The sequence below is a fragment of the Panthera onca genome, chromosome C1 (genome assembly GCF_046562875.1).
Source record: "Panthera onca isolate mPanOnc1 chromosome C1, mPanOnc1 haplotype 2, whole genome shotgun sequence".
Classification (NCBI taxonomy): domain Eukaryota; kingdom Metazoa; phylum Chordata; class Mammalia; order Carnivora; family Felidae; genus Panthera; species Panthera onca.
The window spans coordinates 1,100,546-1,125,785 of NC_138346.1; the positions used below are offsets into that span (position 1 = coordinate 1,100,546).

Here is a 25,240-nt window from a genome sequence, read left to right on the forward strand (position 1 = left end):
AAACCCTGGACGGCAGGACAACCGTGTGGTTCCAGGGAAGGACGAGAAAGGGCAAGGCCTCCCGTCTCTAGGAAAGGTCAGAGAGGACATCGAATTCCGGGGCTGTGCTGGGAGCAGGATCTTCGCGGTGTTGTCAGCAGGAACCTGGGGAGGAGGGGCACGTCCCCGCTCGCTCCCCTCCACTCACACGTGCACATCCCCACTCGCACACACACTCCCATTTCCACGTGCACGCTCACACATGGAGACAACACTCACTCTTCCACACCCACACTCAGTCACATGTGCTCCCACATACAACACTGCTATGTGTAACATTCCTATGTGCCCCTCTTCACGGCTGACCTTCTGCCCCAAGGGATCCTAGTAAAGGCCCACGTCTGGGCTAGGTTATGGGTCCACCTAGGGGCTTTTAGGCAGTAGGGCTGCCCCAGAGAAGGGCTGTTTCTCTAGACATGGTGGGAGTGGTTGGCCTAGACAGGGGGTCCCAACCAGGGCACTCAACTGAATCCCCTGGGTGGATTTGTGAGGTGCTCAGGCCTGGGCTCCACCCTGGACGGCAGGTGCTTGTGGGTCTAGGCTGGAGCCAGCCACAGGCCGACTCTTCGGCCACGGCCCCAGTGAGGCCACGCTTACCTGGGGTCCAGGCCTTGCTGCCTATTTGCAGCCTGGTCTGGGAGACTGGGGGTTAACATGAGGCCCCACCACTGCTGGGCATTACATTTCAAACACACACACACACACACACACACACACACACACACACACACACAACTCCACAGGCAGCAAAAAAGAGGAAAAAAGTGGTTTTTTTTTTTCAGGTGCTAAAAATATTATCAGGAAATACTTTTCAGCAATGTGCCGTTTTAGGTTCCCCTCTGGACTCAAGGGCGCCTTTGTCTCTGCCACAGAAAGTCCACATTTATCAACACCAAAATCGTTTTATCAAGCAAGCTCATGTTCTGCGGCCAGGAAACCTGAGCCTCCCCAACAGGCCTGTGACATTTTAGTTTGGGGCCTGAGTATGTGTGCAATTTAGATGGGGGAGCCCTGGAGCCGACCTCGGGACACCCCAGGACCTGGGGCTCTGTTGGGGCAAGGTGGTGCGTCCTTCCCCACAGCGCACCTGGCCTGGTGGGCTTGTCCCTACAGGGCTGGGTGGGGCTCCCTGAGCAGGGCTCCGGCCGGGGCCCTAGAGGGCCGGGCTGGCTGTGCCTCCCACCGCTTTCTCTCCAGAGGCAGCTAGCTGAGCACAGATCTCCCCAGAGCAGCCAGAAGCCCCTGCCCCAGGTAACCCTCACCTGCCCCAGGAGCAAGGCTAGGAAGTTGCAGGGCCCGAGGCTCAGGCTGGGTTGCGCCCTTGCGGAAGCCCACCCTACCTGGTTGTTTCACTGTGAGGCTGGACGGGGTCTTGTCACAGGTGGGAACGCCTGGTTCAGGATGAGCGGAAGGGACGGTCCTTGGGTCCTGGGCCCACTCGGCTCCGCGCCCCCTGTGTGCAGCAAGGGGGCACAGCCTCCAGGGAGCCCCCCCCACACCTGGACACCTGACGGGTGTCCTGCTATCTATCGGAGAGAAATGATCAGAATAGGGTTCAACGTTTACTTCCTGGGAAGTTCACTGCTGCTTTCTTCTTTGAAAAAACTAGAGAGCAGTTAGAAACCCTTCGAGCTGGAGAATCTGCAGGGAGAGGCCAAAGATGGTTACGGGTGAGCTCAGGTTGGGCCTCTCTCCGTGGTTGGGGTGAGGAACGACGCCTTCTGCCGTCCACGGGCATCCTCCCCCGCCCCCCCACCCCCTCCCCGGCCCCGCCCCCGCCCCCGCCCCGCCGCTGTCCCCCAGGGCACAGGGCAGAGACTCGGCTCCCCGAGTGTTCCACAAGCGCCAGGGACAGGTGCGACAGAAGGGCTCTCAGGTGGCCCCCGCATGACCCTTTGCTGAGAGGGTTGGCAGCTGATAAAATCAGGCTTCTGTGGCATTTTTCATGACGTGGGGAAAAGCCTCATGATAAAATATCAAGTAAAAGTTTTTCAGAAGAGTATTCAGCGTGGCACGTGCAGCAGCCCCCCACCATGGGGAATGTTCCAGTTTTGCCCGAGGATCTGCTGTCACGGAGTACGGGCGGTGGCGGGTTTCTTTTTCATAGGCTTCGTCGTCACAGGTTTTCTTTGCAGTTATGTGAACAAATTAATGTTTTGGAAGCCGGAATATCAGTGACCCTGGTTCCAGCTGGCCCATTTCCTGCTCCGGCTGTGGCCCAGGTGAAGCCCCTGCCTCCCTCGAGAGCTGGGGTGCTGCGGGGGGCTGGGGCCTGTGTCCTCAGGGTGTTCTTTCTCCCTCCGCCGCCTCGTCTGTCTGGTGGGAATCACGGCCTTCCCTGGGCTCCCGGGGGGCCCTTTCTCTGTGGCATCCCTGCTCTCCTCCTTCGTACACCCCACCCGCAGGGGCTACAGGGTGATGATGGTGCCCCCACCCCTGTCGCTGAGGGTTCATGATGGGCCCGGGGTCAGTGTGGGCGATACCTCATAGAGGGCTCACCGTGCCCCTCGGGGGTGGGCTCGCCCATTTCACAGATGAGGAAACTGAGGCTAGAGAGCCTGTCCAGAACCACACAGCTGGAAGGGGCGGAGCTAGGATTCCTCCAAGGCTGATGAGTCCCAAACTGATGTGGGGGCTGCCGGGCCTCTTACAGGCCGGAGGCCTCCGTGCGGGGTGGTCGAGGAAGAAGCCGTGAGCCTTTCCCCTCGGGCCACAGGGAGGGCACGGGCAGCGGTACAGCCTGTCCTCTCGGCCTGGCCCCGCCCCAGGCCCTCCTGCCTTGACCTCACCTCCGGGAGTGTGGGGCGGGTGGTGCGTGTGAGGACAGGTGGATGCCCGGCAGGGTTCCAGCACCCTGGGCACTGGGACCCACCCTGCTCGGCACCCCCAGTCCGTCTCTGTCCTCCAGTCGGCAGGACGCTGTGCCTGCAGCCTCGCTGGCCTCTGGGTTTGACTCTGACCTCTTGCGGACTGCCTTGTGGCCTTGGTCCAGAAGCAAGACCTCGTGGAAGCCCGGTCAGGGAAGCCCCCGTGAAGTCCCCTGTCAACAGGCGTCCCAGGGCGCTGTTGGGAGGACGGAGCCAGGCTCCTCCAGGTTCCGGGGTAGTTGTCAGATGCACAGGCCCTTGTGCTGGAGATGCTCAAGGAAACACCAATTTATTTCCACTAGAAAAATCCTCTTTTTCCTAAGTGTATGACTTTATGTTGAGTAAGTAAAAACTAGCATCTCCTACGTGGATTGAACGATTAACATACAAAAATCGAGAGGTCTCACAGGTGCTGTGAAAGTCCCGCATGTGCAACCGGGGGCAAGGAAAACACCAAATCACCAGGATGTTGGTCAAAACATGGGGGCTTTCATTTTACTAATGAGAAGTCACCCGACCCCTTCCGCACCTGAGATACATTTTCCTCTTTCACCCATGAGCGTGCACTTGCTTCTTCTGTGCTGGGAGCACCTACGACGCCAGCGGGTGCCGCAGACACGCACAGACTCCGGTCTCCAGCTGCTTGTTCCTTCCTCCTCACACCCCCGCCCGGCCCGGCCCTGGGGTCCTTCTGCTGGGGGGCGTCTGTCTACTAAAAGCCAGGCCCCGAGGGCCACGCGTCCCCTGTCAGGGCCCCAGCCTCTCCCATTCTGCAGAGCACGCTTCTGAAGTAGGGGTGCACCTGCCCGCTAGCCTCCACCGGTGGCACGGATCGGGCCGCAGGTAGCACCAGTACGGCCTCCTGGGCCCAAGGCAGCCACTGCCAATGGGTCACCCGGCGCTTGCCTCCGAGCCTGGGCTGGGCTTCAGAGCCACACAGCCACCGGTGAGCAGGCTGAGTTGAGGGCGGAATGAAACCTGTCTGCTCCCATCCTTCTAGCCGCTGCTTTCGTACACATGACCGCCTGTGGGAATACATTGCTAAATTCAAGCGGAAAGCAAGGTCTTGACAGGATAGCCTATTTTAAGCCCTGGATCGATCTTGAAACAGACACACGGCGATCGCACGTTCGGGCAGCAAGGTGCAGGGACAGCAGTGAGGTGGGCTGTGTGCTCTCAGCCCTGCCCGCCCCCAGGAGTCCTGGAGGGCAGCCAGCACCTGTGCACGCAGGAATTTACCGGGCTGGCCAGTGCCCTGCGTATCATAAACGTGCCGCTTGCAAAACAGGGGAGGCCATTTGGGGAGGAAAACAAATCACTCTGGCCGACGTTCATGGGGGAAATGAGTAAAAATGCTGACAGGTGAACCCCACAGAGGCCCGAGATGGCCACCTCGGTCTCCCTAGCAACTGGGGCCGGTTCCCCCAGGAATTTTCCCAGAGTTTATAGGCTGGAAAAGTGGGGGATTCTGTAACAGCTTCAGCTCTCACGGCCAGTGCTTCCCGTGGCCGGCGAGTCACAGGGACTTGGTTCTGAGTCATTTCCAGCCACCTGCCACTGTGACGGACCTGCACTTCCTGGATACAGAAGGTTCCGCGGCCTCTGGACGTAGGGAAGTGGTGGCTGGGCCTCGCAGGACATTATGTTTTTGGCTCTAGTTGGTGGAAATATTTTCCACGTGTTTCCCCATGTTTATAGAGCTGAAGGCATGGAACGCAGCCTGTGGCCGCGGGAGCCGGCCTGATGGGGCCTGGTGACCAGGGTCTGGCCAGATCAGTGCGTCCCAAGTGGAGACAGAGTGCCAGGCCGGGTGCGGGCCAGGGGCAGGGCGGCGCCTGCGAGGAGTGTCCTGGAGGCCGGTCCAGGGTGCGCAGAGGTGGAGGTCCCAAGGGCCGGGGGGAGCTCGGTGCTCTGTGGAATCGCGGGGCGCCTGCTGGTATAGGACCCCGGGGGAGGAGTGGTGGGCTCTGGGCCGTGGCACCACGGTCCTCTGAGCAGCGTGAGACGTCCGTTTTCCCCATGGCGGCTCTGATGCGCTGTCGGGTCGGCGCTGTGGCTGTCGGGCCACCCTGGGGGCTTTGGCAAGCAGGGCTCACTTCTTGGCCCGCGAGGCCTGGCCGAGGCGGGCCTGTTGATGCCGAGGCGCTTCCTGGTCCGGCTGCTTCTTCAGACTGGCCACCTGGGGACAGGGCAGGAGCTCAGGTGGGTGGGTGGTGGCGGGGGGCGGGCAGGGCCTGTAGCCAGGGCTCCCGGGCCGTGGTTGTGGAGAGCTCTGGGGGTCCTGAGGAGAGGCAGGTGCCTGGGAGAGAGACATCAGGCAGGCGGGGGACTCGCTGGCTGTCACATGGGGGTATGTGGAGCCATGCTCTTCAGGGACACCCATCCCAGGGGTCCTAGGGACTGAGGCCACTGCACACCCGCAGTGGATGGACCCCCTTCCATTCAGGCCGTGAACGCACTCGGAGTGATAAGGAAATGCATGCTGCTCAGCTTATAAATTTGGCAAATGTGACTTGGTGGGTTAGGGACACTAACTTGGGGGTGACACCGGGTGGTCACTTTACCCTTCTGGGTTTCAGCTGTAAGATGAGAGTTTGGACCAGATGGCCCCCAGGAGCCCAAGGGTGAGCCCCAGCAGGTGTGCGTTCGTGTGGGGGGGGGGCGGGGTGCCGGCGGGGGGAGGGTCACTGCCATGTTTCGTCACTGCCTCGTCCCCACGTACACCACTGTTCTCCCTTCCTGACTCTGACAGACAGGTGCGGGGGTCACCTCTGTTCCGACTGCCATGTGCTAGGTGCAGTTGGACACTTTACCCGCGGTGACCTCCGGCCCAAGAACGGTCCTCACCTTCCTCCTAGGGGCCCAGTGATGGAGGCACAGAGAGGCCGGTGGCCTGTCTCAGAACACTCGCTCCGCCCCTCGGTGCGTGGCGGGGGTGGTTGGATGGAGTGTGAGAGCCCCTGGGGGTGGCTGGGACCCCCCTGCCGCAGGATTTCAGGCCGAGGCCAGGCAGGCACCCCTGCGGTGTGCTGCTACAGGGTGCCCGTCCCTCCCCACCCCTCCCTCTGCCTGGGGCACTGAGGTCCAGGCCCCACTTCCTCCTCCGGGAACTTCGGCCGCCGCTACCGGTGGGTCTGCTCCCGGCTCTCCAGGGCCTGCATAGCCTGCAGCCGGGCCCTGTGACCAGCTCCCGACCGCTGGGCCTGTGCCTGGGCCTGCTCCGCTCTCAGGGCCCGAGGTGAGAACCTGGGCTCCTCCCTGCTGCCCACCGACCTGAGAGCTGCACAGAGTCCAGGGTAGGGCGTCCAGCCCTCCCCCTGGGGCTACTATTCCTCCCTCCAGCCCCCAGCTGGCTCCGCCGCCCTCTGCTGGGCACAGGCCCGGCCCAGGACTGGCAGGCCGACCCAGGGGTTCAAGCACATTCAGCCCCTGGGCCTTGTCTGGCCTAGAGCCCCACCCACGGGCCTCCAGGCTAGGCCTCACAGCTGTTTTACTGGCATCCCAGTTTCTGCTTGGCTGGACTGGGGGAGGCGTCGGGTGGGGGGGGGGGGGTTCGTGTGGGCGTCACAGACTCACTCTCGCCCCTGCCCCTCTTGCCAAGTCCTTGTATGGAGGTAGGGGTCTGGCCAGCGGTGGGAGGGGAGATGCCCCCCAAACACACAGGAGCAGCCCCTGGACTTGCCCACAGGCCTGCCTGACCCCGCGCTTCCCCCACTCCTCCCCGACCTGCTCTGTTCTGCACAAGCCCCCCTCGGCCGTGTGGCCACTCCTGCGGGGCCTGGGGAGGAGACCAGGAGGGGCCCACAGAGCCCCGAGCCCTGGTTCCACCCCTGCCTGTGCCTTGCGGTGTGAGCCTGGTAGACCCCACTGTCGTCTGGGGCCGGGTCTCCGCATCGGTCGGTGTGGGAGCGGTCCACCCCGTCCTTCCGGGCTGTGTGCGCGCCTCCACGTGGGCTGTGCGGCGTGAGACCCACCGGACACTCCCTGCCCCTGGGTGCACCCCCGAGGCTGGCCCGGCTGACCTGCCGCCGCTGGTGGTGCCTCGGCACGCTGTCCCCTTCCTGGTGCAGGCCGCCCACGGGCTGGGGCACTTGCTCCTTCCGGGCCCCCCGCCGTGCCGTGTCCCCTTCTTTCCTCAGCGTCTCCTGCTCCGTCTGTAAGAGCCCAGGTGTCGGAGACTGTAGAGGCCCTCTGGCGGTGGGGGTGGGGGGGAGGTGGGGTCAGGCCAGCCTTCCCCTCGGGAAAGGAGGTTCTGGAAAGGGCTCTGGGTCCCCTGAGAGCAGGCTGGGTAGAGGGAGGGCCCTGCAGCCAGGGAGCGGGCTGAAGGAGGAGCACGGGCTCCCGGTGCCAGCCTGCTTCAGGCTGGTGGGGGAGGGGAACGGCTCCATCTTTTGGGTGGCCTCCGGGGGCCTGCCGCCCAGGGGCCCTCCCGGCATTGCCCTGGCCTCATGGAGCCCCGACCCCCTGCACTCAGGGCCCTGCCCACTCTGACCCAGGCCCAAAAAGCCTATGTCCCCACCATCTGTCTTCAGGGGGCCGCAAGCTGCCCCCAACAGAGCCCCCTTCTCGGTGGCCTTCTCCGGCATGCTGGTCACAAGCAGGGGGCTAACGGCAGGGGACTGAGAGAGCAAACATTTTCAACGGGAAGTTTGGCGGGCCTCCTTTTGTCCCTTGTGGGTGATCCTTTTGGAGGAAGGCACGGACACCTCAGGTCATGCCTCGTGGGTGCTGGATGTGGACAACCTCCTTCTGGAAGCCCGTGGGTGGCCGCTGGGCCTGTCAGCAGTTGGGGCTCTCCAAACGGGGCCCCCTCCACCACCCTGCTCTGCCCGCCTGCCTGGTGGGTCCTGCTGGCTCCGGGCCAGTCCCTGTGCCCGGCGGGGGGCGGATGGGGCCCCTGGGCACTCCTCCGTTCGGTGTCTTCTTGCCCTGTGCCCAAGGCCTTGGGGCTGGTGTCACAGAGGCCCGGAGATGTGGCGGCTCTGTCTTGCTGGTAAAGTTATTCGGTCAGTGATAGGAGAACAGCTTACAAAAATAAGGACTTCCAGGGGTGCGGAAAACAAAGGGTCCGTTACAAAAATAAGGGCTTCTTTCTTCTTCAGGGCGGAAAACAACGGATCCGCTTCCACTGAAGAAGGAAGGTCCTGTTTGTCTAAAAATCCAGTCACACTCCTGGAAGTGCATGTTAAAAAGGGAAGAGAAAAGTGAAATCCAAAATAAATAAACGGCCACATCCGGGTTTCCCCTCCTGAGACACCAATAAAGGGTTTATGGGTTTGGGGGCCCCTCACAGCTGACCTCCTGGAACTCATTAGCTGTTCCTCCCCTCCCCGACCTGGGCTGCAGGGGCCCACAACTGGCTCCGCGGCCCTGGGCAATGCCACCGCGGCCGGGCCCGTGCTGCCAGGAGAGGCCCTAGAGGCCTCGGCTCCCCCCCCCCCCCCCCCCGCTCAGCAGCTCAGTGTCGGGCCCGCCTTTCAGGAGAAGCAGGACTCCCGTGACCGTGACCGTAAGGGTGGGCCGACCCACCTTCCTGGGAGGGCAGGTGGCCCTGCGTGGACAAGCTGGCCAGTGGCTTTCAGTGACTGTCCTGACCTGCTGGCCCCTGTGCCTGCATCCCGTTCCCAGGGGCCCTGCCCCTGACTGCCACCCCGCTGACCTGGCCACTCCCCTCTGGAAAACCCACTTGTCCCCGAGTCCACGTCAGCTGGGCAGTGTGGTCTGGTGGCCAGAGCCTGCCCTGGGACAGCTGTTCACACGTGCTTGGGCAGACTCTGTGCTGGAGGGTCCAGGCCCAGAAGGTGGGGCCTCACTGCTCTCCTTCGGGGACTGCTGGTCCGCGGGCACTGCAGCGGGCCCTCCTTGTCAGAGAGGCTGGGGGCCAGCTGGGCGCGGGGAGGACTTCGAAGGCAGACGTCGCTCCCAGAGGGACCCCGCTGCTCCTGGTTTGTGGCACAACTCCGTACCCTCTGTCCCGCTCCTGCTGTGGCTGGTGGCCTCTGTCTTTCTTCCGCTCCTTGCTGGTGCCCATGTGCTGTGCCAGCCCCTCTGTCCTCCAAAGTTTGCGAGTTCTGGACACCCACCGTTTTGTCATCCATTCCACGGGCAAGGACTCGGTTCTGGTGAGGCCAAGCCCGGCCTGTACGGTCCCCTGGCCCTTCTGCCCTCAGGCCGCACCGCCCAGCCCAGCCTGCCCCGCGTAAATCTGGTCCGCAGGTCTGGGTGAGCAGGGGTGTGCAGTGGCCGGCTCAGGGGTCTCCTGGACCTGAGGCGGCCCCTGCAGATCTGTGAGGCCATGTCGTTTAACATGGACCCTCCCCACCGTCCCCTGGGAGACCCTGGCTGGGTGCCGCTGCCTCGAGCAACCGTAACAAATGCCCTCCCCTCGGGGCCCGGTCCCCTGTTTCGCGTGTGCAGATGAGCCCCCGTTGGCACACGCCTCCCACACCTCTGCCCAGGCCAGCGCTGCAGCGGGAAGGGCTTGAGCCGGCAGGGCCGTGTCCCCGTGCTCCTCCTCTGTGCCCACACTGCTTCGGGCCACTGTTCTGGGGGACAGGCCACGAGGGTTTCTGCCCAGATGGGGCCCAGGCATGCTCATGGAGGTTCTCGGTCACGAGAACCAGGCCATTAGGCCAGCAGGACACCTCTATATCCTCATCCCCGTGAAGCCTTAGGAAGCCCACCCTACCCTGGGGACCGTGGCCGAGGCCCTCAGCACCCCTGTCAATGCCAGGACTCTTGCTTTCCTCACTTTGTAGATGGGGTCATGGAACGCGAAGGGTCACCCTGCCTTAACCCGGACGTCGCTGTCTGCCTTTGTTCGAGGGCTTTAGTTGGGGCCCTGTCGCGCACCCTGCCCTGTGTGGAGACTGCTGGGGTGACTAGATCGGCTTCTCCCCTTGAGCCTTCCTGGTCTCCCACTGTGTAGCCCTGTGCATTCCCCAGCTGTTGCCCTGGTCCTGTCTGTAGGGCACTCCCCGGGCCTGGGGTCATTTCCAACGTGGACGGCAGAATCTGGGGCTCCCGGGGTAGGCCGTGTGCCAGGCCACACAGCTCCATGCAGGGCTGTGGCCCAGACACTGGGGACAAAGCCGGCGATTTGCTATGGCCCCGGGGTGCCATACCAGAGGAGAGGAAAAGTAGCGGGGGCGTCACCACCAGGCATGGGGTTACGGAGGTCTACAGGGCGGCCCTGAGCTTGGAGAGGGGTGGGCAGGTGCAGAACAGGTGCCCACCCAGGGAGGCGCCTCCGGCAGCCTGGCCCTGCTTGGACCCCCACGGGATGCTCCCTTTTCCCCGCCTCCACCCGCCCCTCCACGGACCCCCGCCCCCACCGCCGGCCCCTGCGGCCAAGGCCCGCCCACCACCCCTGCGCGCGCAGCACCGCGAGCTCCCCCTGCAGGCGGTCCCGCCTGCGCGCGGCGTCTCCTCCCGCGGGAAGCGCCTCCCCTGCGCTGTTGCTGCTGAGCGCTGAGCCCGGCCTGGCCCACGGCTCACCCGCTCTCTTCCCCTGAGCTGCGCGTCCGCAGCCGGCCCTCTGTCCTAGGGGCGCGTGCTGTGGAGCCGGAAACCCGGGGAGAGGCCTAGGGCCTCTGACTCCCTCCCGCCTCAGTTTCCCCGTCTGTCCGCTGTGGTGTCTGGGCATCTGGGGCTCCAGGTGTGAACGCTCGCCTCCGGCATCTCCTTTCCTGTCGGGGGGGGGGGGGGTGGGGGGGGGACGATGATTCTGTAAAGGGAATGCGGGGCCCTGCCCTCTGGGGCCGCTCACCTGCGCGGGCTCCATCGTGCCCTCTGCCTCCTGGCATCTGCGCCCCAGGCAGGCGACCTGCGCCTCCAGCCGCGTCCCCCTCTGGGCCAGGCCCTGGCTGTGCCTTCTGCTCTCATCCAGGGCCCCGTGCAGTGCGTCCACTTGCTCCTGCGGAAAGGATCGTGAGGTCTCCTGGAAACACGGCCTGGGGTGTGCTCCAGGGGCAGGAGCACAGGGCATCTGCCTGGACGGTGCTGCAGGTCGCTGTGTTGTAAAAAGGCAAGAACAGGTCGAGTACCCGTGCGCTTGGAGTTCCCTTGGAGCCGTGGTGGGAAGGGCGCCGCTGCAGTGGGCGGGCTCTCTGCTGTGGCCGGGGGTGGCCTCAGAAGACGCGTGGCATCCCTCCAGGGCTTCCAGCCCTTGTAACGGGCTACGGTAGTCCTCCCCAGCTCACCGAGCCTGGTGGGCTCAGCCTGTGTGCCCCCCCTTCTGCCTCTGAGATCTGCCCCCGTGTGTCGTCGCCCCCCCTCCCCCCCCACGCCCCCGTCAGCACTTCTGACCCTGCTGTGTGCACAGAAGCATCTGTCCTAGGACACTACTCCCTGCCCCACGGGCATCCTGGACACATCGGACTCAAACCGAGCCCCGGTCCGTGGCCCTTTCCCCTCCCCCGACACCCACTCACCCACCCTGCCCAGTCCTTGGCCCCTCTGGCTTCAGCCTGCCCAGACCGTCATCGTTTGCCTGGGCGCCCGTGACGCCTTCGCTTTGCTGTCTCCAGGCATGCTCCACGGGGTGGCCGACCACGCGTCTCAGTCCGTACATTGAGTTGGGCCGTGTGGTTGCTCTGAGCTGCAGTGGCTCCCCACTGCCCTCAGGATGAAAACTGAGGAGGGAACACGGCCACTCGTCAAACCCGCCCACCCTGCTCACTCTCGAGTGAGAGCTTCTTGCTGCCCCTTGCCTGAGCTCTGCCCGGTGTCCTCTTGGCCCCGTGGCCCCCTGGCCCCGCGGCACTGGGTTCCCTGCGGCACCGCTTGGCCGTCTGTTAGCCATCGTCCCTGTCACCCCCTGCTCGGAGCCGTCCCCAGAACAGCGCCGTTGTGTCTCTCGGGCCCCAGGGCGCGCACACAGAGGGCCTGGAGAGCTCTTGTGAGCAAACAAACACACCCAAGCCTACTCGAGTCTGCCCGGCAAAGCCGCCGTCCTGCCCGCCGTGCCAGGCCAGTCTCCTGCATTTGAATCTTCCTGAGTGTTCCGTGGGGGAGGTGGCCTGTGCCTTCTGGTACCTCAGACTCCAGAAAATCAGGAGTCACACCTGCAGTGCTTTGGGGGCTGAGCGGGAAGGCAGAGGTGTGGCGCCGGGGGAGTCTGGGAGTCCCACAGTTGTCCACGCGGGAGCCCGTGGTAACTTGGACTCAAGGGGGCAAGAAGTGGAAGAACATGACTTGACTCCGGAGACGGCTGGGGGTGTCATGTGGGGGCTGAAGAGCCGCTGGTGTCCCAAGGGCTCCCGGGCCTGTACTGCTGGGTGGTCCAGGACCCACTTACCAAGATGGGAAGGGGGCGCCTTTGGGGGTGAAGGTTCAGAGTTCAGTCTTGAGGAGCCTGCCAGGAGTCACTGGATGTGGGGCCAGTGTCACAGAAGCAGGTGGCTCTGGAGGCCCAGGGCTCTGATGGCCCAGGGAGGGGAGGGCTGTCCTGGGGAGAGGGGAGAGGGGGAGGGAACAGGTCCTGGGCCAAGGAGATGTGAAAGCAGAGGGGAGGAGGCGGAGACGGCAGCCCAGGAGGACCAGAGGGAGGGAGAGGTTGGTCCCCCGTGTGGAATGTCCCGAGAGGTCAGGCGGACGCAGACCCATAAGGGACCCTTTGGATGGGACCACATGTTGCTTGTGACCTTTGCACGTGTGTGAAGGTGGGGGGAGCTGGGGCCGAGGGTGGAGGGGGGCAGCCGTTCCCAGCAGCCTGGCTGGGGGAGGGGAGACAGGGCTGCAGACAGGCGAGTGGGGTGCTCGTTCAGGAAGAGGGAGACTGGGCACGGCGCCAGAGAGCGAAGGCCGGAAGGCGCAGGGACCCCCTGATGAGCCACGCGGGTGCCAGCCCTGCAGCCACAGGGTCCCGGGCCAGCCAGGAGCGCTCACGCGGCCGTGTCCCGCGTGTGTGTCTGCAAGGCCTTCCCATCCGTTCGCTCGCTCACTCGGTTGTCACAAATGCTGGCGTGAACTTGCCCTGCTTGTGGCGGAGGCTGATTCAGAGGGGGGAGGGGAGTGCCTGCCTGGGGGAGGGGCTGCAGGGCTGACCCTGGACATCCTCCTTTTTGTCTGACGCCCAGTACTTTAGAAACGGACAGTGGGGACCGTGCCTGTGCCTAAAGCCAGTGACTCACCCTCCCCTGCACACTCGAAACCTACTGTTTTCTGCTTGTGCACGTTTCCGGCAGAAAAGCAGAGGTTTCCTTCAAATATGGCTTAAATATTTCGTGGCATTTTAAAGAGGTCCGAACCACTTCTGTGAAGGATTGTGCTCCTGTTGTAATGACTCAACATTTCTGGAATTCAAACGAACCGTAATGAACGGTGCGCCCTTTAGGAAGGTTAGCCGGTGCACCACTCGGTTATTCTCATTTCTGGTGTCGCGTTAGTTCCGAGTCCTGATGCTGTACAAGCTGTGGGCTGGGCAAGCGAGCCTCGCAAACCCAGGTTCGGTTGGAGGGTCCAGGTAGCTGCAGGAAGCTGGGCACTCGGTCCTGTCCTCTGGGAGCCTCGGAGCCCAGATCCCCCTGGGGCCCGGCCCAGGAACACACCGGCACCGGGAAGCGCTCAGACGTAGAGGGGACCCGGCCTGCACAGGAGCCCAGGGCCCGGTGGCAGACACCTCTGGACTCCGCGCTGCCTGCCTGCCTCTCGCTCCGCTCTCCCGCTCTGACCGGCCGAGCCTTATCGTCAGTTTCACTATTGTTTTTCAACATTTCCTTTAAAAATCCCAAACGTTCATTCTTCCCTGTAAACGTTGCCCAGTTTCCCTCCAAACATACCATAAACAAACAGACAAAACCAAACCAAGAGAGCAAACAACCGACAACCTACAAAGCAGGACCATAAACGCAGATCCATCCGGAAGCTACTCAAAAGCTCCTAACGGCCCTTGAGCCTCGGCCCCTCAGCGGTGCGACCGGACACGGCAACCAAAAGAGAGACAGATGTGTCATCATTCTTTTGAGAAGTTAAAACTGAAGCTCTTAGAAAAGTGGTAAAAAGAAAAAGAATTCATGTCAGAAACCCGTGGTGCACACGGGCCCACAAGGAAGGAAACTGTGATAACGCGGAATGCTCTATTGAGGGAGGAAACTCAAACATAAATACATCACTTACTCAGTTTAAGAAATGAGGCCAATTACAAAAACACAAGAGAGGATGTTAATATAAGCTGAAATGAATAATTGTAGGCAAAAATGCGAGAAGAGGTCAAGTCGGTTCTTTTGAAAAGACCAGCCAAACAGGGGCACTGTTGGCAGGTCAGATTAAGAGAAGCAGCTAGAAAGCTTCGAGGCCGAGAGACAGACACAGCCACAGGTATAAATAAGATAGAGCCTCAGGTACAAAACGGGTCCAACCAGAGACCTAGCTACATGTGTAATAAAATGTCAAATAGCGTGTGCGGGTCCTTGGCGTTTAAAAACACAAGGTGGACGGAGGTCCAGACGACAACAGCCGCCCCAAGGGGAGAGGCGGCCCCCGGCGGCCCCCGCATCGCCACGGGAGGAGCAGGGGAGAGGCAGTGAGCGGCGTATGGAGTGAGGGAGGTGCGGAGCGTCTGCGGGCAAGTCCCGTGCGTCTCGGGAACCTGACCTCGGCCGCTCCGTGTCTGGCAGGTGGCGGCGGAAGCTCACCAATTGACCGCATGAGGAGAAAATAATCTTTGCGCCCAAACTCTGGCAAGTGCGGCGCCCTGAGGGGGTACAGATGCAGACAGTCGTCCCTAAACGGCGGGCGTCCGCTCCGGGCTTGGGTGGGCCCGCCGACCCGCACGGCACGGCCTGCCAGTCCACGAGGCCGAGCGGCTCCCGGCTTTGCTTCTGGAACCTGACCGACGCTGTTTGGGGCCCGGAGGAGCGCGCTCGGGAGAAGAGGGCGTGTGCAGGGCCCTGGGGGGCTGGGGCAGGTCGGATGCCCGGCAGGCTGTGACCCGGCTCTGATGGGGGGACACCCCTTCTCCCTGGGGGCGTGTGTGGGCCCGCACCCCCGCTTGCTCTGAGGACGACCCCCAGGTGCGGTGTTGGGCGCGTGTCCCAGCGCTCTGTGCTCGGTTCTGCCCTGTTGATCTCTTGAATTCCCAGGGTGGCCCTGGAAACGGGGAGGGATTTGCTCTCAAACAAGAATCTTACTGTTTGCATAGCACAGCCTACCATTTAATTAGGAAAACATGTTTTTAATTGACTTTCTCTTGACAAACACATTGGCTCATGTGAACCGGGGGGAAAACCCAGCCATGAAAGTGAAAGCAGCCGTGTCAGACGCAGACCTCGCTCTAGCACATGCTGGCGGCTTGGCCACGTGACCGACGGTGGGGGCGTGGGCGGTGGGGAGTGTGGCCACGCGACCCGAGCCCCTCGCTGGCTGCAAACTCTGCAGCTGGGATCTGCTGTTCGTCAAAAGGGCCTGGGGCCTCTGCGCCTTAGGTGCGTCTGAATCCCCCTCCCAGGTGCCCACCTCAGTGGCCGACAGGTTAAAACATTGGGTAAGGGGCGCCTGGGTGGCTCAGTCGGTCGAGCATCCGACTTCAGTCAGGTCATGACGGTTTCTGGGTTCGACCCCCACGTCGGGCTCTGTGCTGACAGTGCGGAGCTGCTTTGGGTCCTCCGTCTCCCTCTCTCCCTGCCCCTCCCCCTTTCACACACTCTCTCTTTCAAAATAAATAAATAAACATTAAAAAATTGGGAAAGACCTTCCTCAGACCTGGAGATCAGAGATTTTGAGGGTTCCCGCGAGGTCGAGGCACACAGAACCAAGTGGCCTAAAAATAGGAGAATTGCTAGGGTTCTAAGAACAACGGATAGATTTTAGCTCATAGACTTTGCTGAAAAGTTGAGGAAATTCTTAATCAAGCAGGAAAATGAACAGGGGTAGAGAAGGTTTGAACAACATCCAGAAGAGCCTTCTGCACCCATGTGTGGAAACCTCACAGAACCTTGGGGACGCTGACTCAGGGCCTGGGCTGGGGGCTGGAGGGCAGGCTAATAAGGACCAGGTCACGAAGGCCCCCAATCCCCTGGCAGGCAAGTGCTGGAGAGGAGGGGACCCCAGCCACCACAGCCACCACAGCCAGCCGTGCCCCTGAGAACAGGGCCTTCACCCTCCCTGTCCCTGGTGCCCCCCATGCTGCCCCTGCTGCCCTGCCCGCTCCCCACAGCCCCCAAGGTCCCCGTGGGTCCCCATGGCTCCCCCTTTCTCTCTGCCTTTCACTTTGGGCCTGAAATATCTGGACAGGGACATGTGAAGTCCCAGGTGGGTTTCTCTCCACTCCTGACTTTGAACAAGACCAGACCCCCTTCTTTGAAGACGTGCAGAGGAGGAAAATCTCGACAGCAGCAATCAACTGTGGTTCAAGAGACAAAGTCAGTCCGAGGGATCAGATCTGAGGGTATTGAGTTAAAAGAGAACAGAGTTATTGCAAGAAATGGGAACAGGTGTCAGGAAAGGTTCACCGACGCTCTCATGAAGGGGAGCCAGAGTGGGAACAGTTGAGATTAAAAACACAAGGACCGGGGTGCCTGGGTGGCTCAGTCGGGTGAGTGTCCGACTCCCGATTTCAGCTCAGGTCACGATCCCAGGGTTGTGGGATTCAGCCCTGCATCAGGCTCTGCACCAGTCGTGGAGCCTGCTTTGGGATTCTCTCTCTCTCTCTCTCTCTCTCTCTCTCTCTCTGTCCCCCTCTGCCCCCGTTCCTGCACTTGCAAGCACTCTCTCTCAAAAAAAAGAAAACAACCCCCCCCAAACCCCAAAAGGACCAATCCAGGCATGAGAGACTAGGTTAGACGCGGCAGTCAGATGAACTAACCTAAAGACCCGAAGTTCTCTGGGACGTGGCAGGGAGCCAGTGACAAGAGGTGACGTTCAAGATGAACAAGGAGGAAAAGGCCCAGAGAGCAAGGCTGGGCTGCAGTGAATTTCAGGACAAAAGAGTGGGAAGAGGGTGGGGGAGAAGCGGTGGTCTTTAGGTGGAAATAACGTGCGTCGACCGAAGACAGATTCGACTCTGCAAGCGGAGATAATGCACAGGCTAAGATAACAGAGGGAACGAGTCCACATTTGGGGAACGTTTTTGAATTTCCAAGATAAACGGACCTTCTGGCTTCCTCTCTGGAAGGAACGATTCAAACCATCTAGACATTACCTTTCTGGAACTGTCTGAGCCTGGGGTCACGGGGCAAACAAGAAAAGAAGTCCGAGTAGAAACAGGCCCCTCCTGGGGAGATGGGTCGTGAGCCTCGCTCACCGCGTCCCCACCGACCTGCTGGGCCCACTGCTGACACCGGGTGTGGCGGGCAGAGTTCTGACCTGGCCTCTGCCCCGCAGCCCCAGGGTTGCCCCAGGGTCACCCTGTGACCACGTTAGGGCCTGTTGCAGACGTGATTAAGGTGACTCCTCAGTGGCTCTGAGTTAACCAAAGGGGGATGACCCAGGTGGGCCTGGTGACTCTCACGGGCCCGGCGGGCTGGCGGCAGAGCAGCGGCCGTGGGGTTCGAGTGCGAAGGGGGCCGTGTGGGGGTCCTGCCGTCGCCGCCGCGCTGTCGTGAGGGCCGACAGGAAGGCCCAAGTCGGGAGCCGGAGAAGCCCTCAGAGGCCACTGGCTCCTCAGCCAGGAAATGGGCTGCGAAGAGTCTGCCTCAGGTAAGGAAGCGGCTCCCCACCCCCTCCCAAGAGCCCCCCCGCTGTGCCAGGTGGGACCCCGCCCCCCGTGGGGCTGGCAGCTCACGCTGCCCGGGGTTCAGTCATCAGTCTGCAGCAATGGCTGCGTAGCGGTCAGAAAGGAACACAGTGTGGGCTGCGGTGAGTACAGAGCCTCCTGCAGACAGGAGGAGGGGTTCCAACTCAGGGGCAGGCGCTTCATGGACCCCCGCCGGGCACGCAGAAGAAAGGTGGAGGCAGGGCCATCTGGAGCAGGGGAGGGGCCCAGGGGAGAGCCCCTGGACACAGGTGCAGAGCCCTTGCGGGGGGAGGGGCGGGGAGCCAGAGGCGTCCCCTGTGCACGGCGCGGTGACACGTCGGCTGCCGTGCTCACTGTTGCCACACTCCCGCCGCCATGGAAGGGGGCAGGGGGAGCAAATAACCCTGAAATAAAAGGCTGGCATGGAAGTCGTGAGGAAGCATTAAATCAGCAAGGATCCTGTCAGCAACCAAAGAAAACCAGAGCAAATAAATTATTGCAAAACTTGTAAGCGGGATAAATTCCTTTGGAAAAGGCACACGCTCCGAGGTGGGCTTGAAACCAAGGCCAGGCGGATGAAATAAACAGTGACTGAAAACATACAGGGCGGGAGTGCGGGGCCGGGACCGGGGATGGGGGGTGGCCACTGCACGTGTCAGGCACAGCAGACTCAGGACAAATGGCACAGAACAGGCACCGGGAGCTCTAGGCTGGTAAGAGGCAGAGCGGCCAAGAAGCTTCAAGTTGTGAAGAACGTGTCCTAGAAATGTATAAACCAAAGACCCTTACAGACAAAAGGAGGTATTGCCCTCCCTGCCCCCACCGTGATGGCAAAATTCAGCACTTCACTCCCGGTTTTCATAAACTCGAGAGACAGATCCAACCTGGAGTATGTGACTGACGTGGTTGTAAAGGTTGACTTAATTAATACATACATTTCAAAATGTGTAACCTGCAAACGGAAAGCCTTATTTTCAAGCACGCACAGAACACACACACGTGAACGCACGTAAAATGGGGCGCGGCCCGCCCCTCCTGCCCTGGGGGTCTGCCCCTGGCTCCGGGCCTCGCCAGCTCTGTCATGCAGGGCGCTCCCTAAGACTCAGTTTTCCTAATCTGTCAAATAAGGGCTGGGACCACCTCCAAGGCAGCTCTGCCAGGGGATGCCCCCGATGAGCGCCGTGGGGCCGTGTCCCTCGAGGCCACCTGCTCCAGCCCAGTTGTGCTTCTGCCCGTGGGGACCCCAAACCTCCGCCCCCCCAGAAGCCACCCCCTCACCCCCCCCCCCCGTCCCCAGGTCCCCGCCAGCTGCGTGCCCCACCTGGAGCCTCCGCTTCTCCCAGCTGGCCGCCCGCCTGCCAGCCCGGTGCTGCTCCTCCAGGCTCTGGAGCGCCTCCTCCTGCAGGGCACGCGCTGCCTGGGCCCTGCGCCTCTCACTCTCCGCCTGGCGCCGGGCTGCGGGGCGAGCAGGGTGCTTGCTTGCCTGGCTCCCAAGGTCAGTGCGGCCGCCACATGGGGGTCGCCCCTGCCCATTTCACAGGCTGGCTAAGTGACTGGGAGCTAGACGGTGGGGGCTGGAGTCCTCCCCCCCCCCCGCCCGTCTGACAATTCCCTGCCGCTTGAGGGTCCCCGGGGGCGGGTCTGGGGTCCTGGCTCCCTCTGCCTGCTCCTTCTCTCCCAGGTTCTGTCCTTCCACAGACATCCCTCCTTCCAGACACCTCCTGGGCAGACCCACTAACGGAGGGAGGAGGGCACGTGATGCAATGGGGCGACCAGCAGGCCAGGGGCGCTCTCGGTGGTGACAAGGGTCAGAGACCTGACGGAGAGATGGGCCTCAGGGCTGTGGAATCGGGTTCCGGGAGGTCAGCGTGGTGGGAGGAGGGTCTGCGGACCCTGCAAGGGCTCTGGACCGCATCCCCTGGTGACGGGGAGCCACTGTGAGAGGGCCGGGCACACCCGGGGGACACGCTGGCCCACGCCCGAGCAGCTTCCAGGACTGCACCCTCCCGGCCGCCAGGGTGGGGCGCTTGGGGGGAAGCCCGGGAGGCGGCCCTGTCAGCGGTGTTCGGGGACAGGGCGAGGGAAGGGGGTCACCTTCCTCCGCCTCTGCCAGTGCCTCCTGCAGCCGTGTCGCGCGGCTCTGGGCTTGGGCACGCTCGCGCTCTGCCTCCCTCAGCCGGCCGCTCAGGCTCACCACCTGGAGGTGCCAGTCGTCCTGGGCGGAAGGACCCAGGTCAGGGGGCAGCCCGGTGGGTGAGCGGGGGCCGAGGTGTCCGGCTGGAGGTTTGGGGGGCTCGGGCACGCTGACCTGGACCCCGGTGGGCATCATAGCGGCGCCCGGCGCCAGGGGCCCTGCTGCTAATCGGGAGTAAGGGAGGAGGCCCTGAGCCGTTGGGGCGGCAGCTGAGTTTTGAGGGACCGTGGTGTTTGTTGCTACCTGTCACGCCCAACAAAGGACAGTCTGAGCGCTGAGGCGCCCGGCGACCCCAGGGCCCGCCAGGGCCTCAGCGGATCTGGGGTGGATGGACAGATGGACAGCAGAGTGACGGGCAGCATCTCCGTGTTTCTGGGAGCCCCCGGGCCATGTCCTCTCCACCCCCCTTACCCGTTCCCTCTGGGCAACCCGCAGTTTCTGCACAAAGTCCGTCAGGGCGTCTCGCACAGAGTCCACGTCCACATCTGGGCAGGGGTCCCCAGGTGCCGGTGACGGCCATCGGAGCGGTGAGCCGGACCCGGTCGGGGGGCCGGCACTCTGGACGCTATCTGAGCCTGCAGGAGAGTGGCAGCGGAGGGGATGCGGTGGGGACGTGGCGGAGACTTGGTGACAGGCATGCAGGTGCCCTGCCCCCCCTTTCTCTGCTTGTCCCCACCCCCAGGGAGCTTGCGGGGGCACGGGGTCCAGGCCCCTCACTGTGTGGGTCGTGAGGCCCAGGGAGGGGAGGAGGTGTCCTGGGTGGGTGCCAGAGCCGGGACAGGAGCCTACCCGAAGCCACTGAGGACACTGACCTGTACTGGGGAAGCCGGGCCACTCGGGGGAGCCCGAGGGGCCTCGTCCCCGCAGCCCCAGGCCGCGGCACAGGGTGGACCACAGCCGGCCCAGCTGGGCCTCCGCGTGCCGCCCGGCACCTTCGGCCCGGGCCAGCTCCCCTTCCAGGCTGTGGATCCGGCGGCCGGCCTCGTCCAGGCGAGCCTGGAGGCCGTCGGCCACGCTACCGGCCTGCTGCAGCTTCCCCGTGACCATGTGCAGCTCGGCCCGGAGGGTCCGCTCGGCCCCCCGGCTCTGGCGGAGGCCCTCCTCCAGCTGCTGCTTCCGGGCCTCAGCACCAGCCTCTGCCTCTTCCAGCTCCCGCCGCAGCCTCAGGACCTGTGGGAGGGTCATGAGGGCTCACGTAGAAGCCCTTTGTCCCAGAGCCACCTGCCCTCCGCACCTCGCCCCCAGGCCTCTTGTCCTCACTCCCTGCTTGGCACGTCACGGCCAGGGGCACCTCGGACCTGCCTCCCAGCCCGTGTCTGGCGCTGGGGGCCCCTGAGCCCAGGTAGAGAGGGGCACCTCAGGACCACAGAGCACATCCTGGCAGGCGTCCTTTCGGACTCGTGAACCCCCCAGCCAGCTGCTGGCCCTAGGCTGTCCCCTCCTGTGGCAGGGGACCGGCTGCCTCGAGCCAGCCCCATGCTCGTTCGTCTGTGGCTGCTCTTGGCCTGTGGTAGCAAAGGCTGGGTCAGCATCGTCCTGAGACCAGGGCTGGGGAGCCTCGGGGGGCCTGATGCAACACCACGGGCTTCCGCGGGGTGGCACGGGGGTAAATCAGCCTCCCCGGCACACAGCACCTATGGGCCGAGAGGAGAGGCCTGGCCTCTGGGAGGCCGGTCCTGGGCTCTTGTACCTGGGTCACTCTTTCTACCCTTCCACGCTCACCCCTCGGGTCCGCTGGGCCCCAGGCCCCTCTCTTCTCTGGCGGCCTGGCCTGGGTGCGGAGGGGCCCTACCTGACCACCTGCCCCTCTGTAGCCACCTGTCCCGTCGTCTCCAATGAGGCCACCTTGTCTGCCTCTGCGGACCCTGGTCACAGCCTGACCTGTGCTGCTTAGCCCCTGGGATGGGGCCTCTGCTCACACAAGGTGCCCCCTAAATACCTGTGAGTGAATGACGGAATAGACAGGGTCACGTCACCCCTAGGGCAGTGACAGGCTTGGGGCAGGCAGCCAGGCTCCCGGCTCGAGGCCACAGAGCCTCTGCCAGACCGTAAGCCCTGGCACAGGGGGCAGGGCCGGGCCCCACCCCGTTTCCTCTCCGGGTGGCCACAGTGTTAACGACCCCATTCACGGGTAGAAGTGAGGAGCCGTGAGGTCACACAAGGGTCACATAGGTCGTGGGAGGAGAGTCCAGGTTCTCCGTGCACGGTGGGTGCTCGGTGCAGCCGCCGTGTGCGTGATTTTGGGTCCGGACCAGGGGGTCCCACGCGGGCCGGGCTGTGGGAACACACGTGCAGGCGTGGGTGTAGGTGTCACTCCAAACCCAGAGGCTCTTTGACAATTGGGCATTTGGGGGCTCTTGCCTGTCCCCTGGCTCAGAACTCGCATGTCCCCTGGGCGAGACTGTCCCTTTCTAAAACACGAGAACCTTAGGAGATGCAGGGGGTCCCGCTTTCCCTGCATTCGTTCAGTCAGCACCCCTGTCCCTCGGCCCTGGTGGCACCCAGGCCCCACGTTCTTTCTCCGGTTCTCAGCCCGCAGCATGTTCACCTGCGAGTGTGGGGTGGCACCGAGGGGGTCGCCGGGCCCCTCCTGGGCCCCTGCCTCTGCTCACACGTGCTGGGGAGGGAGCCTTCCTCCTGGGCAGCGCCGCCCCCCACTCTGGCCAAGCCCAGTTCTGGGCGATGGGGGATGTGGGTGGTGGGGGGTGCCCTCCGAGACCACGCCCTTGTAGCTGATGGACTCCTGAAGCCGTTTTTGTCTGAGGCCAGGACACCCCGTGGGCAAGGAGCGGGCTGGGCCCCTCGCTGGCTGTCACCCTCGGGGACCCTGGTCCGACACATGTCTCTGTGGCTCGACGTCCTCATCTGAAAAGGAAGGCGCTAGACCTTCCTCACGGGGGGTCGGTGGTGGGGGAGGGAGGAGGGAGGGCAGTGCAGCACACGCCTGGCCTGGAGGGAGCACTGGACCCCGGGTTTCTCCTCCCCGTGCACCTCACGGCCCACTCACAACGGCTGCGGATGTTTGGACCGGCCTCCCACCTGGAGGGGTATCTAGGCCCCTCCTCTGAGCGGTCCCGAAACCGAGTGAACTCGGTGTGAGCGGCCCTTGACTCTGGAGACCGAAGCAGATGGATGAAGCCGTGCAGGTGGTCTCTGAGCCCCGAGGCAGCCGGGCCGGGAGGTGCCCAGCCGGCAGCCGGTACGGCCACCGACCCCGCGAGCAGGGCCGCCTGCCCGTGAGCCCAGCCCTGCCATCAGGCCCCCCGCTGTGGAGTCTTCTTGGCACGTGCACCGTCGGGCAGAGCCAAGGCGCCCCTCTGTGCCCTCGCCGCATTCCTGATCTCAGGGGTCACGGGCGTCCAAGTGGTCGTTTTCAGCCATTAATCTTGAGGCTTGTCATCCGTACCCCATGGGGCAGACCCAGCCGGAAGCCCCACGAGTCTGAGCAGGGCCCTCCAGCTGAGGCTGCAAGTGTGGGGACAGAATGTTCCAAAGGCACAGACAGCGAGGCCATGTCTTGGAGCTCGGGCTCCGCGGTCCGGTGGGTGCCCTGGAGGCACCTGGGGGAGCCGGACAGAGGGGGGAGGGGACATCTCTGTGGGGGCGGGGCTCCAGGACGGCTGCCCTCACCTGTGTGCCCAGCTCCTGGAGCTCCCGGCAGGCGTCGGCGCGAGCCTGCTGCACCTCCCGTAGGCTGGCCCGCAGCTCACAGGCCTCCTTCTGGGCCGCTGCTCGCGCCTCCTCCAGGACCAGCACCTTCCGTTCCCTTTCTTCCTTGGACCTCTGAAAACTGAGCAGAGTGTCACAGGCCGGGGCTCCAGCAGGTCCCGCAGAGACCTTTCCGCCGCCCACCTCACTCCGGCCGGATGCCTGCCCCGTATCTCGGCTCTACGGTGTCCCAGGGCCCAGCCTCCTTGGGGCTGCCTGGGGCCGGTCCCCTCGGGCATACTAGGTCCGGGTGCCCAGCCGGATCTGCCCCTCTCCACGTCTCTAGACCTTCCCTCCACCCTTCCCCGTGCTCCAGCCACACTCCCAGAGACCCGGTGTCCAGCGCCAGGCCCGCACCTCTAATGCCCCTCTGCGAGGCCTGCGGTCCCGGCCTCCCGGTCCCTCCCATGGGGGGCCTCCCAGAGTCCTGGAACAGGCCTCTCTTCCTCCCTCCACTCCCCAGCCCTTGGCCGTCTCTTGCCCACCACTTGGGGCTTGTGTGGCCCGCCAGACGGGAATGCTCCGAGGGCAGGGACAGGTCCCCGCCCGTGTGCGGGCACCGTAGAGCCTTCTGATGGACAGCTGGCACCGTGAGCTTAGTGAGTCCACCCACCATCCTCTGGCCCACCTCAGTAGAACACCCCGCGTCCCGCACACTTTGCCCCTCCGGTGGATTTCGGGACCGGAGGGCCCCCTGACGGATGCTGCACGGGCTCATACCTGGCCTTGTCCTGCTCTGCCCTGCGGAGAGCGGCCCGCAGCTCGGTGTTGGAGCTCTGCAGCACAGCCTTCTCGCGGGCCTCCTCGCCCAGCGCCCGGCGGGCCTCCTGGGCCTCCCTGCGAAGCCCCTCGCGGCTCTCCTCGCTGCCCTGCAGCTCCCCGCGCAGCACGGCCAGTGCCTCCTGGGCCTCGTCCAGCTGTGCCCGCAGCCCCTCCGCCTGGGGAAGGGGCACGAGGCTGTCGGGGCCGCCGGGGGCCGGGGCGCCATGGGCAGGTGGGGGGGGGGGTGGGTAGGAGCTGCCGATCGGCCTCTGGCTCTGGTCCGGCAGCGCCCAGGTGCCCCCAGCCCTGTGTGCCCAGGTGCTTGAGAGAAAAGCAGACAACCTGGCTCCGCCCACCTGGGGGTGCAGGGTGCCTCACGAGGGCTGGTCCCAGAACCGGGGAGGTGACGGTCTGGCCCTGCTGGCCCTGGGCCCTTGCTCCCTCCCTGGCCCCCGGGGATGCTGCTTGCCAGACAGCAGGGACAGCGTGGCACCTGGCTGTGCCCACACATCCGTACTGCCCCCTCCCGGGTCCAGATGCCTCCGCTTGACGGCCCCCCACCCCCGCTGCTGCCCGCTGGCCTTCAGTGATGCCGTGGCACTGGGGCTGCTGCCCGCCCTGGGGTGGGTAGCCGTGCAGGTGGCCCTGGCTCGAGACCCCTGCTCCGCGGCCCTCATCTCCCTATCACGTGGGAGGCAGGGGAGGGTGGGTCTCTGGGCGATGGTGCCCTCAGAATCCTCTGGCAGCACGAAGGCCGGCTCGGGCCAGGCTGTCCAGTTTGCTTGGGTGGCAGGTTCTCACTGTCACCAGGGCCCTGGACAGAGTGCTCCACAGAAGCATGGACACCCTAAACCCAACGGGTGGGGGGCAGCAGAGGCCCCCGGCTGGGCAGGATCTGGAGCCAGTGGGGGCCACCCTGGTCTCAGGGCTCAGCAGCCTAGACTCCTGCCTCGGGCCGCTTTGAAAGCTCTGAAAAGCTGACCGGAGGACGGGGAG

General features: G+C 63.7%; 1 protein-coding gene across 1 annotated transcript in view; it reads right to left on the reverse strand.

The window, feature by feature from the left end:
* Positions 1–4,998: 4,998 nt before the first annotated feature.
* Positions 4,999–25,240, reverse strand: part of CROCC2 (ciliary rootlet coiled-coil, rootletin family member 2) — a 71,368-nt gene continuing 51,126 nt past the window's right edge. The window contains 10 exon segments of the mRNA XM_078452578.2: positions 4,999–5,085; positions 6,002–6,229; positions 6,929–7,060; positions 10,675–10,821; positions 18,902–19,035; positions 19,675–19,795; positions 20,186–20,349; positions 20,587–20,944; positions 23,405–23,564; positions 24,203–24,420. Coding sequence (XP_078308704.2) covers positions 4,999–5,085; positions 6,002–6,229; positions 6,929–7,060; positions 10,675–10,821; positions 18,902–19,035; positions 19,675–19,795; positions 20,186–20,349; positions 20,587–20,944; positions 23,405–23,564; positions 24,203–24,420 — 1,749 coding nt within the window.